Consider the following 18,231-nt stretch of genomic DNA (forward strand, 5'->3'; position numbering starts at 1 on the left):
TTTTTATAGATATCCCACCTTGTGAAATCCTTGCTACTGTGTCTTTATTGCATTTTCCCCCTTTTGTCCTCTCTATTCTACTTGTAGGTAGCAAAATTCTTTCTCATCTTCATTAATCTCCTGTTCAAGTTTATTACTTAGCCACACATCATGTACGTCTGTTGCACATCATTACGTTAGTTTCCTTTTTGTTTATGCATATATTATAGCAATGACTCTGCACTTATTCCATTCATTAAGTGCCCAACTCAGTTCTTGTTCACTTTTGGCCATTACTACTAAGTCTTAGCAAGCTTTATCTTGTTAATTTTCTGCCCATGATAAACCACTCCCATATTGAAATTGTCCTTTACTTCCCTCATTCTCTTGCCAATGTACATATTAACTTACAGAGGTGACAGTGAGCAAACCTGTCTTACACCTTTCGTGGTTTATGCCTTCTGTGAGATTCCGTCAATGGACATTTGTGAGAAGACAGAGGAGCAGATAGAGATTCAGGCTATCTTCTTTTCTTTGAGGTAGGAAACTGTCCCTGAAGGCGGAAGAACCAACAATGACACATGGCATAAAGATGTAGAAGGTAATGAAAACCTCTACATTAAGGACACACAAAGTTTATTCATGGGATATTCAGTCTTCAAAAAATAATATCATGATGACCACTTCACTCACAAATAATTCTAGTCATCATTCCAGATCACTGGTGTGGTCCATAAACTGCTATGATTGATTAGACTACATTATAGAAGCTTTGCTGGGAAGAGGTACAATCATGGTTCTGCGTAGGCAGCCATAAACATTTTTCCATAGACACATTGGATGTCTTGTCTCAAGTGGAATAAATGTATTAACAGTTATGGTGATTATTTTTGAAATATTAAACAGTTTATTTACTTTTCCCACCTCTCTCATTTTTGTTTGGCTGCCCCTTATTTTATGTGAATGCCACTGCTTTTTAGGTGCAATTCAAACTCTGGCACTATGTTGTGAATGGTTTGGCATTTAACTACTAGAATTTGAATACTCTTACCTGTGGAGAGCTTTCCTTTGGATCTTACACTGATACTTCTGGGTTTCCTTACAGCTTTGATTATGTGGATTGAATGGTGAGTCACCAAAAAAAATTTGAAAAAACCTGTTTGGGCCCCACACATTTTCAGCTACCTGGGTAGCTGCCTATGATGTGTAGTGCAACTGGCACATTTAGGGGAGACCCTACAGTTCTGAACCCTATGGTGTAGGTCTAAGAAGTCACAGACTAGCTTCTCTCAGAATCTTCACAGTATTTGATTCAGGCCTTCCATTCGGCTCAGCTAGGAGCCCATGATCAGTTTTGAGCGCTTTGCTGCAGATTAGGAGCTTTGATGGGTATTCTCAATCTTCTCTGGTAGCCACTGGAATGATAAAAGTGTGATCTCAGAGCCCAGACAACAAGCATTGTTTGCTTCAACATGCATCACAGACTGCAGTTGGTTGCATTCTGTTCCCGCAGTGGCTGCCAGAATAACCTTTTCAACATATTGAAGGAGGTCTTGAGGCTTAATCACTGAGTGCACCTGATGTTCGTTCCCATCTCTTACTGCCATTTCCCTGACGGGTACCATGATTCTCTATACGTTTGAATATAATGATTAATAGACCCTACCACTTTGCTTTTGCTGTCCCCTCACACAGGACACAGCAGGTTCCGCAAAAGGTTAACTGAATCTCACTTTTTCAGTTTTAGTGGATAACAGCACCTCAAACCTGTATTTTAAGCGAATGGGCTTAGCATATTGAATTCTCTCTGGTCCCTGTCTCCCCTATACAGGATGCCTGGACCTACCACAAACACGCCCTGCAGTCAAGTACACAAGAATGAGGGGTCCTGTATTTGTTGCAGAAGAGAGAATACCCACAGCACAAGATAGTAGTTGTGGTACCTTTGTTACATTACTCTTGTAGCCCTCTCGACACACCCATTCTCAGCAAATTTTTATCGCTTGACAGTATTGAAGGCAATTTACAGCTCCTCACTAATAGCAAGCAACTCATCCACCTGCCCGGAACAGCAAATATAATGGTACTGCATTGTGCCTGGTGTAATATCTTACAGAACTGTAAACATGCGACTTTAAACTAAGCTTGATGATTCTCTTTAAATTTATGACTCTGATACACTGCAAGTATTTACCAGTAGCCTTTTAGAATTAAAGAGATTTACAGCCAAAACCAAGTATCTTTTACAAAAAAGGAAAACTTGGTACATATTTCTCTGATTCTCGGAACCATTTTTCAGTTTATGGTCACTAATAAATTCATCATCAGCATTAATTTACAATAAATACGGACAGTACACACTTCTGTTAAAAGAGCAAAGTACTGTTACACATTATGTTACTTGTTTATAGTAACTGTAAATCACAAATGCTGATTTATTTTGTGTAACACTTGTACGTAAGGAAACCTCTGCAAGCATCTCAAATTCTCAAAAATATGCCTTTTTCATGTAAATACATAAATTAGGGAACAGTTGATGTAGAATGAGGTTACTGTGGTAAAAAGTTTCTGAAAACTCAGATTAAGTTTATAATTGACGATATAATGCTATGCACTGTATCATGATCCTGGAAAGCATGGGTTATGTTTACAATTAACAAGATAGCACTACTCAATAGATCACAACAACCAAACAATTTTTGATAAAATCAACATGAAAAGTACATTTGAATTTTATGCCAGTTCTTTGGTCCTAAGTTTCTGAAACAGGTTTACCTGGCTCACATGATTTTATTTGTAGACAAAAGAAATACCAGGAGTCAGGTTATATATGTAAATATAACTAAGTAAACATGCAAATCACATGGATTTTGCAAATTGGCTGATTTGGTGTCGTATTTTGCAATAGCATATCAAAGATGAGCATTGCAGCTTCAGTGTGTGTCACAAAAATTGTGTGAAATGAGGAGCACAACAAATGCACATTGGCTCAGGCAGCTAACATGTCACTTCGAAGTTGAAAACAACACATAATTGGAAGAAGTGAAAGAATTCTCCTACCAAGGAAACAAGAGTACACAGAACTGTCAAAGCAGGGAATATACAAGAAATACATTTCTTCAGTAAAAGTGGATATTGATATGGAAATGAGGCAGAAGTTCCAGAATGACACTGCATGATTTTGTACATTTAATGGCCAGTCGTTTAATGGCCAGTAGTGTATTTACAAAAAGAAATGAAACATTATACGTATGTAAGATCTCCACCCTTTTTGCATGTGATATCCAGCACGGGAGCCAGTCCATAATGGTGGGGTACCCTGTTGGTTGTAGCCCCCTGACCGCACAGGGATCACTCTGCTGATGCCTGCACCATTAACTCCCCACGTATGCCAAGAAGTAGATGCCCATCTCCTTGGGGCATCAGGAATCACGGCAATGGCCGACCTGCCAGGTGGCCCTTGCTGGGGCTGGGTGGCACCTGAGGGGAGGGTCCTTGGTTGGAATGGGTGGCATCAGGGTGGATGACACGCAGTGAAGTGTGGCACATCTCTTGCTGGTGGCCAGCTGCCAGCGGTATCTAAGTGTTCCAGGGCTCAATTTAATGCAAGCACGTATGACCCCAAATTGTTTCCCTCTCCGGCCACACCATGGGAGGAACGAAAAGCTAAGAATGGCAGCGATGCTTATTTGCCCTGCTACCTAACATGTACGAGAGCTGATGGGGAATCCTTTGTGTCAATGAAGCCTCAGTTCTTTGCAGAGCATTTAGAGGACAAGTTTGGGGAAGTGGAGGGCTTGTCCAAATTGCGCTCTGGGTCAGTTTTGATAAAAACAGCACCCTCTGCCCAGTGACGGGCATTGGCAAGTTGAGGGATGTTTCAGTAACCATCATGCCCCATAAGAGTTTAAATATGGTCCAGGATATTATATTCCACAGAGACCTTCTTTTGCAGTCTGATGACGAGCTGCGTGCCAATTTAGAGTGGCAAGGTGTTCATTTCGTCTGACGCATTCATCAGGGTCTGAGAGATAATCAGATTGCCACCGGTGCCTTCATCTTGGCCTTCAAGGGTGATACATTGCCTGAGAAGGCCAAATTGATAGTCTACCGCTGTGAAGTCAAGCCCTATATCCCTCCCCTGATGCGGTGTTAAGTGCTGGAAGTTCGGCCATATGTCTTCCCGCTGTACTTCCAGCCTCACATGTCGAGATTGCAGACACCCATCACATCCCAATACTCCATGTGCCCCGCCTCCCATCTGTGTCAACTGCGGAGAGCATCATTCAACTTTCTCACCAGACTGCAGGATTTTACAGAAAGAGCGGAAAATCCTGGAATATAAGACCCGGGACTGACTGTCCTACACTGAGGCTAAGAGGAAATATGAGCAACTCCATTATGTGCGAATGACTTCCTGTTATGCTGCCACTACAACAGTGATAGCCCCATCAGTTCAGTGAATTCCAGTCGGCTCCCTGAGGCCTCTTGACTGGGGGGGGGGGCGGCACTGCCCTCCCTGTTGCTTCTTTGCCACCTACTTCGGGAACAACACCCTCCCCACCCCTCGGGGACATCCGTCCCCACTTTGAAGCCGGAAAAGCGTCGAACTTCTTCGGTTCCTCTCACCTGGAAGGGGTCCCTTGGGTCCCTCCCTTCCCAGGTTTCCACCAGTGGGAAGGATGATGCCTGCCAGTGGCGTAAGTGCCCACAAGCAGCTGGTCATAGGGCTTCATGATCGTCCTTGGTCCTGGAGACTGAATCAGTGAAGCCCTCCCAACTAGTGGAACCCAAGGAGCAGCGAGAAAAGTCCATGAACAAGACCTCCAAGACCAAGGAACTTGCGGTGGTGCCCACCCCACTGCAACCTACAAGCTCTGTGTCTGAGGATGGGGTGGATATTCTGGCGTCCGCTGAGAACCTACATCTCGCCAGATCCTCAGACACCATGGAAGTCAATTGCACAGGTACTCAGTTGGTGCCAGCAGGTGATACAGTGGCATAATCTGCCTCCTTGGTCCCTTCTCGCCTTTTTGTGGCTGCAGACAATGTCATCCTCCTGTGGAATTGCAGCGGTTTTTTCCACCACCTTGCTGAACTCTGACAACTTCTCAGCCTTCACCCTTTCTTCTGCACTGCTCTCCAGGAAACTCGGTTTTCGACGATGCGAACCCCTGCCCTCCGTGGCTATTGAAGTTATTATAAGAATCGGGCAGCTTATGAGAGTGTATCTGGTGGAGTCTGTGTCTACATCCATAACTCTCTTTACAGCGAGTGTGTCCCTCTTCAGACACCTTTAGAGGCTGTCGCTATTCGGGTGTGGATGCCTCAGGATGTTACTGTTCGCATTCTCTATCTTCCACAGGATGGTGATGTCCCGCAGCATGTATTGGCTTCACTGATAGCTCAGTTTCCGCCACCTTTTCTGTTATTGGGCGACTTTAATGCCCATAACCTTTTGTGGGGTGTATTGGTGGCAACAGGCTGAGAAACTGTCGTTGAGCAAGTGTTGGCACAGCTCGACCTTTCTCTTTTAAATGATGGTGCCATACTCAGCCATCGACCTTTAAGTCTGCAGCCCTGACCTCCTACCATTTGTCCAATGGAGTGTGCATGACGACTTGTGCGGTAGTGACCATTTTCCAATCTTTTTGTCACTGCCCCAGCATCACTCATCTGGGCACCTTGCCAGATGGGCTTTGAATAAGGCTGACTGGGACTCGTTCACCTTCATTGCCACTCTTGAGCCTCTTTCTCATGCCGCCATTGATGTGGTGGTTCACACGATCAACAATGGCATCGTTTGTGCTGCGGAATCTTCAATTCCCAGTTCTTACGGGTCACCTCGGTGGAGGATTGTGCCTTGGTGGTCACCAGAGATTGCTGAGGCGGTTAAAGATCGCAGGTGGGCCCTCCAGCATCATAAGCGGCACCCATCATTGGAACACTTTATTACCTGTAAACAGCTCCGTGTCCGAGCCCAACACCTTATATGCCGATGGAAGCAGGAGTGCTGGGAACGGTGTGTCTCCGCCATTGGCACCCATACCTCCCCATTGCAGGTTTGGTGGAAGATTAGGCGCCTCTATGGGTATCAGACACCCCTCAGGGTACCTGGGCTCTCCCCGAATGGAGCAGTCTGTACTGAATCAGACATGATTTCAGAATTCTTAGCAGAGAGTTCTGCTTCTACGAATTACCGACTGGCCTTCCGCTCCCTGAAAGAGCGGTTGGAAAGTCGGAGCCTTTTATTCCATACGCGCCACCCCAAATTGTACAATGCTCCATTCAGTGAGTTGGAATTCCACAGTGCCCTAGCCGCTTGCCCTGATACGGTTCCTTGGCCGGATCGCATCCACTATCAGATGCTCAAACACCTCTTGGTGGACTGCAAGCAACACTTCCTCAACCTTTTCAACCGTATCTGGGTTGAGTGTGAGTTCTCCTCTCAGTGGCGGGAAAGCATTATCATCCCAGTGTTGAAGCCTGGCAAGAACCCCTTGGAGGTGGATAGCTACTGCCCCATTAGCCTCACCAACGTTATGTGCAAGTTGCTTGAACGCATGGTGAGCCGGAGGTCGAGTTTGCTACTCGAGTCTTGGGGCCTTCTGGCTGCGTCCCAGGGTCAGTTCCGTAAAGGCCGCTATGCCACCGATAATCTGGTCTGTCTGGAGTCTGCCATCCGCATGACATTTGCCCGCCGTCTGCATCTGGTTGCCATCTTTTTTGACATGCGGAAGGTGTAAGATATGACATGGCAACATATATCCTCACAACACTTCATGGGTGGGGTCTTAGGGGCCCGCTCCTGCTTTTTATAAAATTTTCTGTCGCTTTGTACCTTCCGCGTGTAAGTTGGTTCCTCTCAAATCCAGAAGAATGGGGTCCCACAAGGCTCTGTCTTGAGTCTCTGTGTCTTTTTAGTTGCTATCAATGGGCTAGCTGCAGCTGTGGGAACGTCCGTATCGGCTTCTTTGTATGCTGATGATATTTACCTGTACTATAGCTCCACTGGCATTGTGGTTGCTGAACAGTGACTACAAGGCCCTATCCGCAGGGTGCAGTCTTGGGCCATCACGCATGGCTTCCAGTTGTCGGCTACCAAGACCTGCGTCATACATTTCTGCCGGCATTGCAGTGTTCACCCTGAGCCATGGCTTTATCTTGACGTTGAACCTTTTGCCTTAGTGGAGACGCATCAGTTTTTGCACTTGGTTTTTGATGCCTAATTGACTTGGCTCCCTCATATTCGGCAGCTTAAACAATTGTGCTGGCAGCATCTTAACACTCTTCATTGCTTTAGTCACACCAGCCGGGGTGCCTGATCGGTCTACCCTTCTACAACTGTATCAGGCATTGATTCAGTCCCGTCTTGATTATGGGAGCATGGCTTACGATTCGGGATTGCCTTCCGCATTGCTGTTAATTGACCCCATACATCACTGCAGGATCTGACTCGCAACTGGAGCTTTCCGCACAAGCCCTGTAAACAGCCTACTTGTGGAGGCTGGTGTCCCTCCATTGCGGATCCAGTGCCAGCGACTACTGGCCACTTATGCTGCACATGTTTGTTGCTTGCCTGGGCATCCAAATTACTGTCTCCTGTTCCCCAACTTGGTCATCCATCTTCCAGAACGGCATTCTCGGTCAGGGTGTACGATTGCGGTTCGCGTTCAGGCTCTTCTCCCTGGGCTTGAGTTTTCCCCTCTCCCACCTCTTTTGCTGGCCGATATACGTATACCCTCATGGTGTGTGTCTGCCCATGCCATTGGCTGATTTGGCACAGGCCCCGAAGGACTCAGTCCCTCCTGAGGCCCTACGCCGCCGCTTTCTTTCTGTCCTCCTTGCGTTTCACTGCTGTGACATGGCCTATACCGGCGGTTAGTTGGTTGCTAGTCAAGTTGGTTATGCTCTTACTCTTGGGAATCATTCTGAACAATGCTCATTGCATGCTGGCTGCAGTGTTTTCACAGCCAAGCTGGTCGCCATCTCTTGCGCCCTAGAGTATATCCGCTCCTGCTCAGGTGAGACCTTCATTATCTGTAGTGTCTCCCTGAGTGGTTTACGAGCTATCAACCAGTGTTTTCCTCTGTTGTTTGGTGATGGCTATCCAGGAGTCCATCCATACTCTTGCCCGTTGCAGCCAATCCATGGTTTTTATGTGGACCCCGGGTCATGTTGGCATCTTGGGTAATGAATGTGTTGACACGCTGGCCAAACAGGCTGTCAGTGCACCGGCTTTGGGGATTGGCCTTTCGGAGTGTGATTCCGTTCAGTTTTGCGGCAGAAGGTCCTTGGTACGTGGGGTGATGAGTGGCACAACCTGCTTTCACCCAACAAATTTCAGATCGTCGAGGAGACTACTGGTGTGTGGCACTCCTCCTTGTGGGCCTCTCGCAAGGACTCTGTTGTACTCTGGCGGCTGTGCATTGGCCACACCTGGATGACACAGTTATTTATTGCGCCGCGAGGACCCGCCTCTGTCACTGTGGTTCAACATTGACAGTGGTCCACATTTTGTTGGACTGTCCGCTTTTAACTGCGCTCAGGCAGACGTTTGTACTGCCTGATACGCTCCTTGCCCTTTTATCGGATGATGCTGCCATGGCAGGCTTAATTTTGAGTTTTATTTGTGCAGGGGGCTTTTATCCCTCAATCTGAGGGTTTGTCTGTTTCTTTTGTGTCAAGTCTGGCCTTTGGCCTACAGTTTTAGATTGGGCTTCTTAGTGTCTCTCTTGGTGGTTGGCTTTTCCTTTTTTTGTTTCTGTGTTCGGCCAACCACTGTAACACTCTGTGTATTTTTAATTCCTCGTTTCTGGTCTTTGTCTGTCTGTCTTGTTTTGTGTCATCTTTGTTGCTTGTTTTTGTTCCTTGTGGGCATTTCATAATCGTGGGAAAAAAGGACCCCTTTGTAGTCTGATCCCTTCAACCCCCACAAATCAACCAACCAACCTAGACTGTTGAGGTCAGAAGTGCATAGTATCTTATTAATTCTTGAAGTTTTACGCAGCCTTGTGTTACAGATACTTTTATTAAAAGAGACCTTTGTCGCAGAGTTGTCACGATAAATGTAATTAATTTGTATTACTACAGCGCATATTTTATAACATTTTTTTGTTAGTTTGTTTAAATAAGATAATCATGAAAGAGCAATTAATCATTAACAGTATAATCTCACCTTTTCCGTAACAGTCTGACAATGTTCAGATAGTTCTCCATTTCCACACTTGTAGAAATCTATTGGTTTGGAGGTAAAGATGTCAAGCCAAGTTTGAAGCACACTTTCGTCTATAAATAAATTTTCTTCGTGGTTGTTCAACAAGGAGTAAATAAGGTAAACATTTGAGAGTGCAAGATCAGGAGAATAAGTACAGCAAGGGATGATCTCCTTGATAACTGCTTTGGTCATATCAGCACCTACAGGTAGGCATTATCGTGCTGTAGTAGCACTTGGTAGTTTTTTTCCTTAGATAGTGACTGAAAAATGTTGCAGTTGTTGGCAAAAAAAGTTAGCTGCAATAGACACACACCTGGGAAGCAGTTCGTAGTAAACAACACACAACACTATATAATTTTGAAGGTAACGTAAGGACAGTAAGTGTCATCAACAATAATATTGGACAGGAATAATCAGTAAATAAAGTGATAACTTTCAAGCAAATGTCTAGGTAAGGCCTTTTATTGATATTTTGAATTCGAATATGCAGTATTCCTACACCCAAATTTGGAACTAGCACATTGATCGCACATGTTACACATGATTTTACTTATTACACATATACAGTATTGTAAGTCCAAAATTAAGTAGACAGAACTGTCAGCACTGGCAGTAGCAATGGTTGTATTCGGCATCGAGTTGATGCAGTTCAAAGTCTGCCAATTATCTACATCTACACCTATACTCTGCAAACCAATGTGAGGTGCATGGCAGAGCGTACATCCCATTGTATCAGTTATTAGGGTTTCTTCCTGTTCCATTCATGTATGGAGCACAGGAAGAATGATTGTTTTAATGCCTCTGTGTGTGCAGTAATTATTCTAAATCTTATCCTCATGATCCTTGTGCGAGTGATACGGAGGGAGTTGTAGTATATCCCTAATCATTTAAAGCTGCTCCTTGAAACTGTGTTAATAGACTTACTCGGGATAATTTACGTCTGCTTCAAGAGTCTGCCATTTCAGTTACTTCAATATCTCTGTGACATTCTCATTAAACAAACCTGTGATCATTTGTGCTGCCCTGTTAAGTCCTGTCTGGTACAGGTCTCACACATTCGAACAATATTCTAGGATGAGTTGCATGAATGATTTGTAAGTAATCTCTCTTGTAGACTGCATTCCCCCCCACTGCTTTACTTATAACTGAACCTATGTGATCATTCCATTTCATATCCTTACTAATTATTTGTATGAGTTGGCCGATTTCAACAGTGACTCATTGATATTTATCATTCGATACTGTCTGTTTTTTTTCTTTTTTTCATTTTGTGACATGAACAGTATTGCATTTCTGAACATTTAGTTGCCAATTTCTGCACCATGCTGAAATCTTATCAAGATATGACTAAATATTTATGCAGCTTCTCTCACCACTTGATTTCATTATAGATGACTGCGTCGTCTGCAGACAGCTGATTTTACTGTTAATTGTCTGCAAGATAATTAATATACAACATGAACAGCAAGGGTCCAACACACTTCCCTGGGACACACCCAAAGTTACTTCAACATCTGTCGATGACTCTCCATCCGAGATAACATACTGTGTCCTTCCTACCAAAAAGTCCTCATCCAGTCATAAATTTCACTTGATACCCCCGTTATCAGGTAAAGTGACATGCACCGCTATTGATTAAAATGTGTAAATGGTATTTATAAGAGTGTAAGGTGTGTAGCTTTGATGTTACCTGGGTAGGTGCAGATCAGTGACAAGTATCTACTGCACATTGAGGGAAAACTTGTGAGCATAAAGTGTTTCGAACTGTACAGGCAACTGCAAGTTCTTAGAGGATGCACAAGAGTAGTCTAAAAAATCAAGGAAGTAGCTCCAACTCCCAACTTTGCATTTACATTGTGCTCCACAAATAGACATAAAATAACTTCACTGGATGAAACTTCCTCATTCTACAGTATTGACAGTTTTTGTGTTGATAGCCATGTTTTGTAGGTGCGTAATACTCTCGGCTCATTCTGTTGTTGAAATAGTTTAGGTTGGGGGTTTGTGTTGGCCGTGTATATCACTACAAAGAGATAATCATATGTTTGTCTGCTCGTACTCATAGCTGTTCCTCTGTTTTCAGACAGTGTGTCTTTATTTGTGATTGGATGAACCATACATTACTCATGAAATGAAATAAGACCCCTTTGTCTATATTTAAAGTTATGGTTAGAAGCCCTAAACCCTCCTTTCATTTCCACGTGGATCAGTAATAGGCAGCGTATAGTTAAATCTAAAATGGTTCTTGAAAGGATGGACAATAATTGAAGGCCAAAGGAACGGGGGCAGTGGACCTCATTGCAAAGAAGAAAGTGTGGACAACCTTAGGAGGTCTGGGAAGTGATGGATGGCTGGACTACAAGTACAGTAACATGATTGAAGGAGGTGGAATATGGGCAGTGAGAAGTGGTGCCAGCGGTAAAATACTCGCGTGATGATGAATATAGTACATATTGTTAATCCTTGAGTCGAGGACAAACTGAAGTGGCCCTCTGTAAGTAGTAGCCTAAAGAAATACATTGATGATACTGCATTCCCATATGGTTTCTTATCAGGTTTCAGCCATTCTCCTTTCATACATTAAGTGATAGATTCTCAGTCAATACATGTCACAGATGACTACAAGCACAAGAAAATATCCCCATAGGCTCTGTTGCCTCACACAGAGCTGCATAATGAATAATATAAATTTTGTTCCACCAAACTCCATGTGTGTGTTATAAGCTAACCACTTTCATTCCAAGAAAAGTTTCAGGATCTACAAATAATATCCATCTCTAAGTCTCAGGAGTGGCAGCTTCAGATGTAGTACATGTTGACTGCCACAGCAGAATCTTACACATAATGCCTTGGCCTGGTACTGAAACATCCATAACTATACATGCAGCATTCAATGTGTTAAGACAGAATTTGTGCTATTGAGACTTTCGTAAGCCCCAACTCACCACTTGATTTCCCAAGTTCCATTCTTCTTTCCTCATTGTGGCAGCACTCTCACAGCTACGTCAACAGTTCTTCCAATATGTGTGGCACTATCACTTTAAAAGTTGTGTTATGTAAGAAAAATGTTCATCTAGCTCAAATTCTAAGAGTAGAACAGTTTTGCCTTTGGCTTCCACTAATCAGCAGTATTTGCTTATTGTGAACATTCTGATGAATCTACATTTCAATAGAGTTAGAGCACAGTTAGGAGCATAATTTTGCAAAATTATGAAGAGATGAAGAACCTATTATAAATGCTAAACTAAATCATAAAACAATGAACACATGTTTGTTGACAATTCCTGGTTACAGGCAATGGTTAAAACTCATGATGTTGAAACATACCAGTAATTACTAACACATTCACTACCATGAGGCCACAGCACAGCACAGCACAGCAAAGCAAAGTATCACACTCAATACAGTAGTGTCCTGGCTGAAACATCCGTCTATGCGTGTGGCAGTCAGTGTGTTAAACCACAAGAGAAAAACTACTGTATCAAAGTCTTGTAAATCCAGGAATACTGTGTCAACCTTGGCATCTTCATTTACTATCCTTTTGGTATTTTAGTTGAATGGGGTGTGACAAGTTTCACATCTTTGTTGTTCAAAGAATGCAGGTTATAATATGTTTTGTAGTTCTGAAATTGTGTGCACCTGCTAGTGACTCTTCTTGAAAATGGGAATGACCTGCTATCTCCAATCTCATGGAACACTACATCGTTACAGACTTAAAATAAACTGCTGGTAGCAGGAAGCAAAACTCAATGCAATTATAGATACTGGATATGAGAAACAATTTCGAAAGTAACAGTAACTTAGAATAGAGACAAAGAAATAAGAGTTATAATGCAATATTCTTCCAAGTAAAAATCCGAACACACAAACAATTACTGATAAATGATGAGGAGTTGAACACCCTTGAGACACACTACTGCCAAAGATGAATCTGGATAAGCTCTGTAGAATATCAAGTATAGAAATCAACAACTTTGTGGGTATTATCACTATTGTTGTAGAATGCTGTGAGAAATGGAAAATTCTTATATTTCTGTTCAGAAACAGTTGTCTTGCTCAAAAAAATGCAATTATTAAAGGTTAGTGTTTCATTTCTCATGCATTTTAGGTGTTTAAGGTAATGAAAAATATTGGAGGAACTAAAGTTTGATTATAAATCTGCCAGAGGTGTTAGAGAAACCATTTTAGTGAGAAAGTGAATACAGAGACCCGAGTAACTTATGGTGTGCTTTTTGTGGTCAATTTTGAAACAGATCATTAATTATTAATGGGAGTAGTCTTTGAAGGACCACATAACTCTCTTGATGAGCAAATCTGATGTAGTTTTCAATGAAAGTGACAGTTGAAAAAGCAATCAGCTCTGCCCCATACCTACAGTTAACAACTTGCTATCAACCTAATATGGAGGTGGCGGTAGGAAGATACTCAGGGGCTTCTAAATGAAGGAATGCAACACTTGAATGAAATGTCTTAATATATTTCTGATGGATGTAACAAGTTATGTAGAAGATGCAGAGGTACACAGAGTAAAATTTGCTTGCGCAAGAGATCTATGGTTCTGGTGACAAAAGTGTAGTATGTAAAATATGATGAAACTCGCTCACTCACTCTCTAAATGTAGTACCATTACATGTTTTAAGGTGATAGTAGCATGTTAAAGGGTCAGAAAAATCTGCACAGATTAGTATTAAGGAGGTGACAAACATTTAATAATTGGAGTATGCTCTGAATATCAACTTTTCAGAAATTATTAAAAGAACCTTTCCCTTGCAAATTCAAAGATTGAAATCTTCTCTACGTGTCAGTACTGATTTCTTGTAACGTGGGATTTAACTTCCTCTATGTTTTTATGAGAAGTTAATTAGAAGCATAAAATCCCTAATTAATCATTAGGTGTATATTAAGTCAAACTTTCATTTGTTTCAGATTACTTAATGCATTTGCTGAAGAGGCGGCCAACGAAGATGCTATTTATTATATGGGCGAAGCACTGCGGCGTGGTGTGATAGATTTGGATGTCTTCCTGAAACAAGTACGCAGCCTCTCACGTAAACAGTTTATGTTAAGAGCATTAATGCACAAGTGTCGTCAAAGGGCAGGACTTGCCGGGTAACTCAGTTGGTGCCATTAACGAGTGTAAAGAATTTTTCTTTATGATGGTAATGTAACTGCTCAGATGTCAAGTGATTCAGACAGCCACTGTATCATCATGCAGTAATGTGTATATTGTCATATACTTGTTACAGGTGATATATTTATACATGTTGTAATGCCTTTGTAACTGGAAAAATACACAATATTATACTGGAATGGTATTTTATTTATAAATATCCATAACATAAGCCATTTTGGTGCTTTTAACTCCAATTACTTTCCAGCCCGACGGATCCAGTTTTCCCCACGCAATGGAATGTTGTTGAAATGGAATCTGTAAAAAAAAAATTGTTTTAAGTAATTAAATTTCTATATACAAATCAAAGGGAACTGAATTTTGTAAACAATTTGTACAGTAGTTTGTAAAATAAGGTATCTTTATACAGTACACACAACTTTAGGAATTAAAATTTAACTGCTACACCACCTCGATTCTTCAAACAGAACTACCCCATTCACTAATAAAATAAGACCAAAATTTCATATACATTATCTGAGAATGTCAAACACGCTAAAGCTTCAATTTTAACACATCTGATGAACTGAAGCACTAGTTGATAAAGTCAAACTAGTATTCCCCTGCTCCTTTATATAAATGTTTCGGTTGCACACTCTAAACAGTGTATAGTAAAAATTTGTCTGACAAAACTCATGTAAAACAAAACCTGGAATTGAGCATGTTGGTGCCATTGACAAGACACCAAACTCCACGTTGTAAGGAACTGGGGTGCCCAAATGCCCATCTAGACTCAGAGATAAATACCCCTAAGCATTGTGCTGAAGTCTAGCTTCATTGGGGCTTGGGAATTAACTATAATCTCTTTTACTGTTTCTGTTCCAAATACATAGTTGCCAGTGTAAGAAAAACATTGTTTGTTGCAAACATGCACTTCATTTTGGAACAGACTTTGCAAAGAGCTGTTAACGTCTCCTTTGAAATACACAAAGACAAAAAAATCCGGAACTGGTGGGAGGTACCTGCCCATAATGCTCCAAATGTTCTCAATCTGGGAGACACCTGGGGAACCTTGCTGGTTGAGGTAAGGTTTGGCACGCACGAAGACAAGCAGTAAGAACTCCCACCATGTGTAAATAATCAGTATCTTGCTGAAATGTAAGCTTAGGATGGCTTGTCATGGAGGGCAACAAAATGGGGCACACAATATCACTGATATATCGCTGTGCTGTAAGGGCGACACAGATGAAAACCAAAGTGGTCTTGCTGTGGAAAGACATGGCAATCTGGATCATCACTCATGGTTGTTGGGGCATATGGCAGGTAATAGTCAGGTTGGCATACTAACGCTGTCTGAAGCTACTCCAGACATATATTTGGCCAGGAATCCCACTGACTGGAGTAAATTGTCTTCAGCACTGAGCTTCGAACTGAGCCCCGAAGAACAATGAACAGTGTCTGGTCATGCCCCCAGACAGCAGTGGAATACCAACCCGATAGTTGCCCACCATACGCCTAAACAACTGGGAGTGATTGGAGCGCCATTTCTTTTCAAAGTAGGACCCCTTTGGTTCTCATCCTCAGCACCCTTACAGCAGAGCAGTAAGTCAACAATATTCTGTGCTCCATTTTATTACCTACGTGGCAAACCATCTTCAGCAAGATAATGTCCACCCGCACACGGCAAAAGATTCTATTGCTTGTCTTCATGCTTGCCAAACTATCTCAGGCAGCAAGGTCTCCACATATCTCCCCAACTGAAGACATTTGGAGCATTATGGGTATTGTAGATAGGAAAGTGGACACAGGTGAAGACGAGATGGGAGACGTGATACTCCGAGAAGAATTTGATAAGGTCCAGGGGTTGGCAATATTCCGTCAGAACTATTGATGGCCTTGGGCGATCCAGCCATGACAAAATTCTTCCATCTAGTGTGCAGGATGTGCAAGACAGCCAAAATACCCTCAGACATCAGGAAGAATGTAGTAATTCCATTCCATAGAAAGCAGTTGCCAACAGATGTGAATATTACCAAACTATCAGTTTAACAAGTCATGGTTGCAAAATATTAATTCAAATTCTTTATAGAAGAATGGAAAAACTGGCAGGAGCCAATCTCTCTAAAGATCAATTTGGATCCCACATAAATGTAGGATACATTTATAGCATTTGTAGACTTCGAGAAAGCTTTTGACAATGTTAACGGGAATACTCTCTTTGAAATTCTGAAGTAGCAGGGATACTACAGAGAGCGAAAGACTATTTACAACTTGTACGGAAACCAGACAGCAGTTACTAGAGTTGACATGCATGAAAGGGGAAAAGAGGTTGAAAAGGGAGTGAGACAGGGTAGTAGCCTATTGACAATATCATTCAATAAGTACACTGAACAAGCAGTAAAGGAAACCAAAGAAAAATTTGGAGTAAGAATTAAAGTTCAGGAATAAGAAATAAAAACTCTGAGGTCTGCCTATCACATTATAATTCTGTTAGAGGCAGCACAGGACTTGGAAGAGCAGTTGAACTGAATGGACAGTATCTTGAAAGGAATATAGATGACTAACATCAACAAAAGCAAAACAGTGGTAATGGAACGTAGTCAAATCAGGCGATACCAAGGGATTCATGTTAGGAAACGAGACACTTAAAATAGTGTATGATTTTTGCAATTTAGGCAGCAACGTAACTGCTGATGACTGAAGTAGAGAGGATATAAAATGTAGACTGGCAATGGGAAGAAAAGCATTTCTGAGGAAGAGAAATTTGTTAAGACAGAATATAGATTTTAAGTGTTAGGAAGTCTTTTCTGAAAGTATTTGTCTGGAGTGTAGCCATATATGGAAATGAAACATAGATGACACACAGTTTAGATAAAAAGAGAATAGAAGCTTTCAAAATGTGGTGCTACAGAAAAATGCTGAAGTTTAGGTGGGTAGATCACATAACTAATAAGGAGGTACTGAACAGAATTGGGGAGACAAAAAATTTGTGGCACAACTTGATCAAAAGAAGCGATCGGTTGACAGGACACAGTCTGAGTTTTCAAGGGATCACCAATTTAGTACCAGACGAAAGTGTGGGAGGTAAATTTTTTAGAGGGAGACAAAGAGATGAATACAGTAAGCAAATTCAGAAAGAGATATGTTGCAGTAGTTATTTGAAGATGAAGAGGCTTGCAAGACGATGACGATGATGACAACAAGCAGGGCCTCCCCACTAGTCCAGGATTTTGGCGGCCTAACATTTCAACTGGACAGAATTTTGTATGATGTGTCTGATAAGGACATCCGACAACTCTTATCTATGCCAGGCTGGAAACAGCTTGCATAAGGACCAGAGGTGAACCCCAACATGAAGATCTTTCTGTTTAATAAATAGTCCAATTTTTCTAAAATTGTATTCATTCGTTTGTACATGTACATCACATCTACAGATTCCTGTCCTATTCGGATAATTTCTTCATTGTATTTCTTTTCTTCTTAATGTGTGTTTATTACAATAGATGGCCTCCAGAGGAAGGAAGATTAAACGTGAAATCTACTATGAAGAGCAAGTGGTGATAAGCACATCAAGAGTTGGGACACCGCCCAGCTTACAGAATCTTACCTATTTACACGTCATATACATAGTTTGCAGGACCTAGACTATGCTTGTAGGATGTATTAAAGTGCATAAGCTGCACTACTACATTCCAGTGCTTGCTCAGTGCCTTCACTATGTAATGTGGGACTGTAGGCTATGCTTTTTATTTGAAATAAATACAGAAACGTTACCACCTGTTACGTTTAGTGATGTGGAAATTTTTTTACCAACTGTTACTGTCTTCAAACAATGATATAGAGTTTGGAATAAATCAAAATGAGGAATGATGTGATCAAAAGTTTACCACTGTTCAACAGTTCCTGCAGTTTTAAACAGCTTTTG

At 42.0% G+C, this 18,231-nt stretch overlaps 1 protein-coding gene across 6 annotated transcripts in view; it reads left to right on the forward strand.

The window, feature by feature from the left end:
* The window catches only part of LOC126363457 (tumor susceptibility gene 101 protein), a 126,471-nt gene extending 111,845 nt beyond the window's left edge, over positions 1 to 14,626 (forward strand). For all 6 annotated transcript variants that reach the window (XM_050007969.1, XM_050007967.1, XM_050007968.1 and 3 more), the window contains one exon: positions 14,123 to 14,626. In XM_050007969.1, the coding sequence (XP_049863926.1) occupies positions 14,123 to 14,309 (187 nt within the window). In that variant the 3' untranslated portion in view covers positions 14,310 to 14,626. The remainder of the gene's footprint in view (positions 1 to 14,122) is intronic.
* The last annotated feature ends 3,605 nt before the right edge of the window (positions 14,627 to 18,231 follow it).

Source organism: Schistocerca gregaria, chromosome 1 (assembly GCF_023897955.1).
Source record: "Schistocerca gregaria isolate iqSchGreg1 chromosome 1, iqSchGreg1.2, whole genome shotgun sequence".
NCBI lineage: Eukaryota > Metazoa > Arthropoda > Insecta > Orthoptera > Acrididae > Schistocerca > Schistocerca gregaria.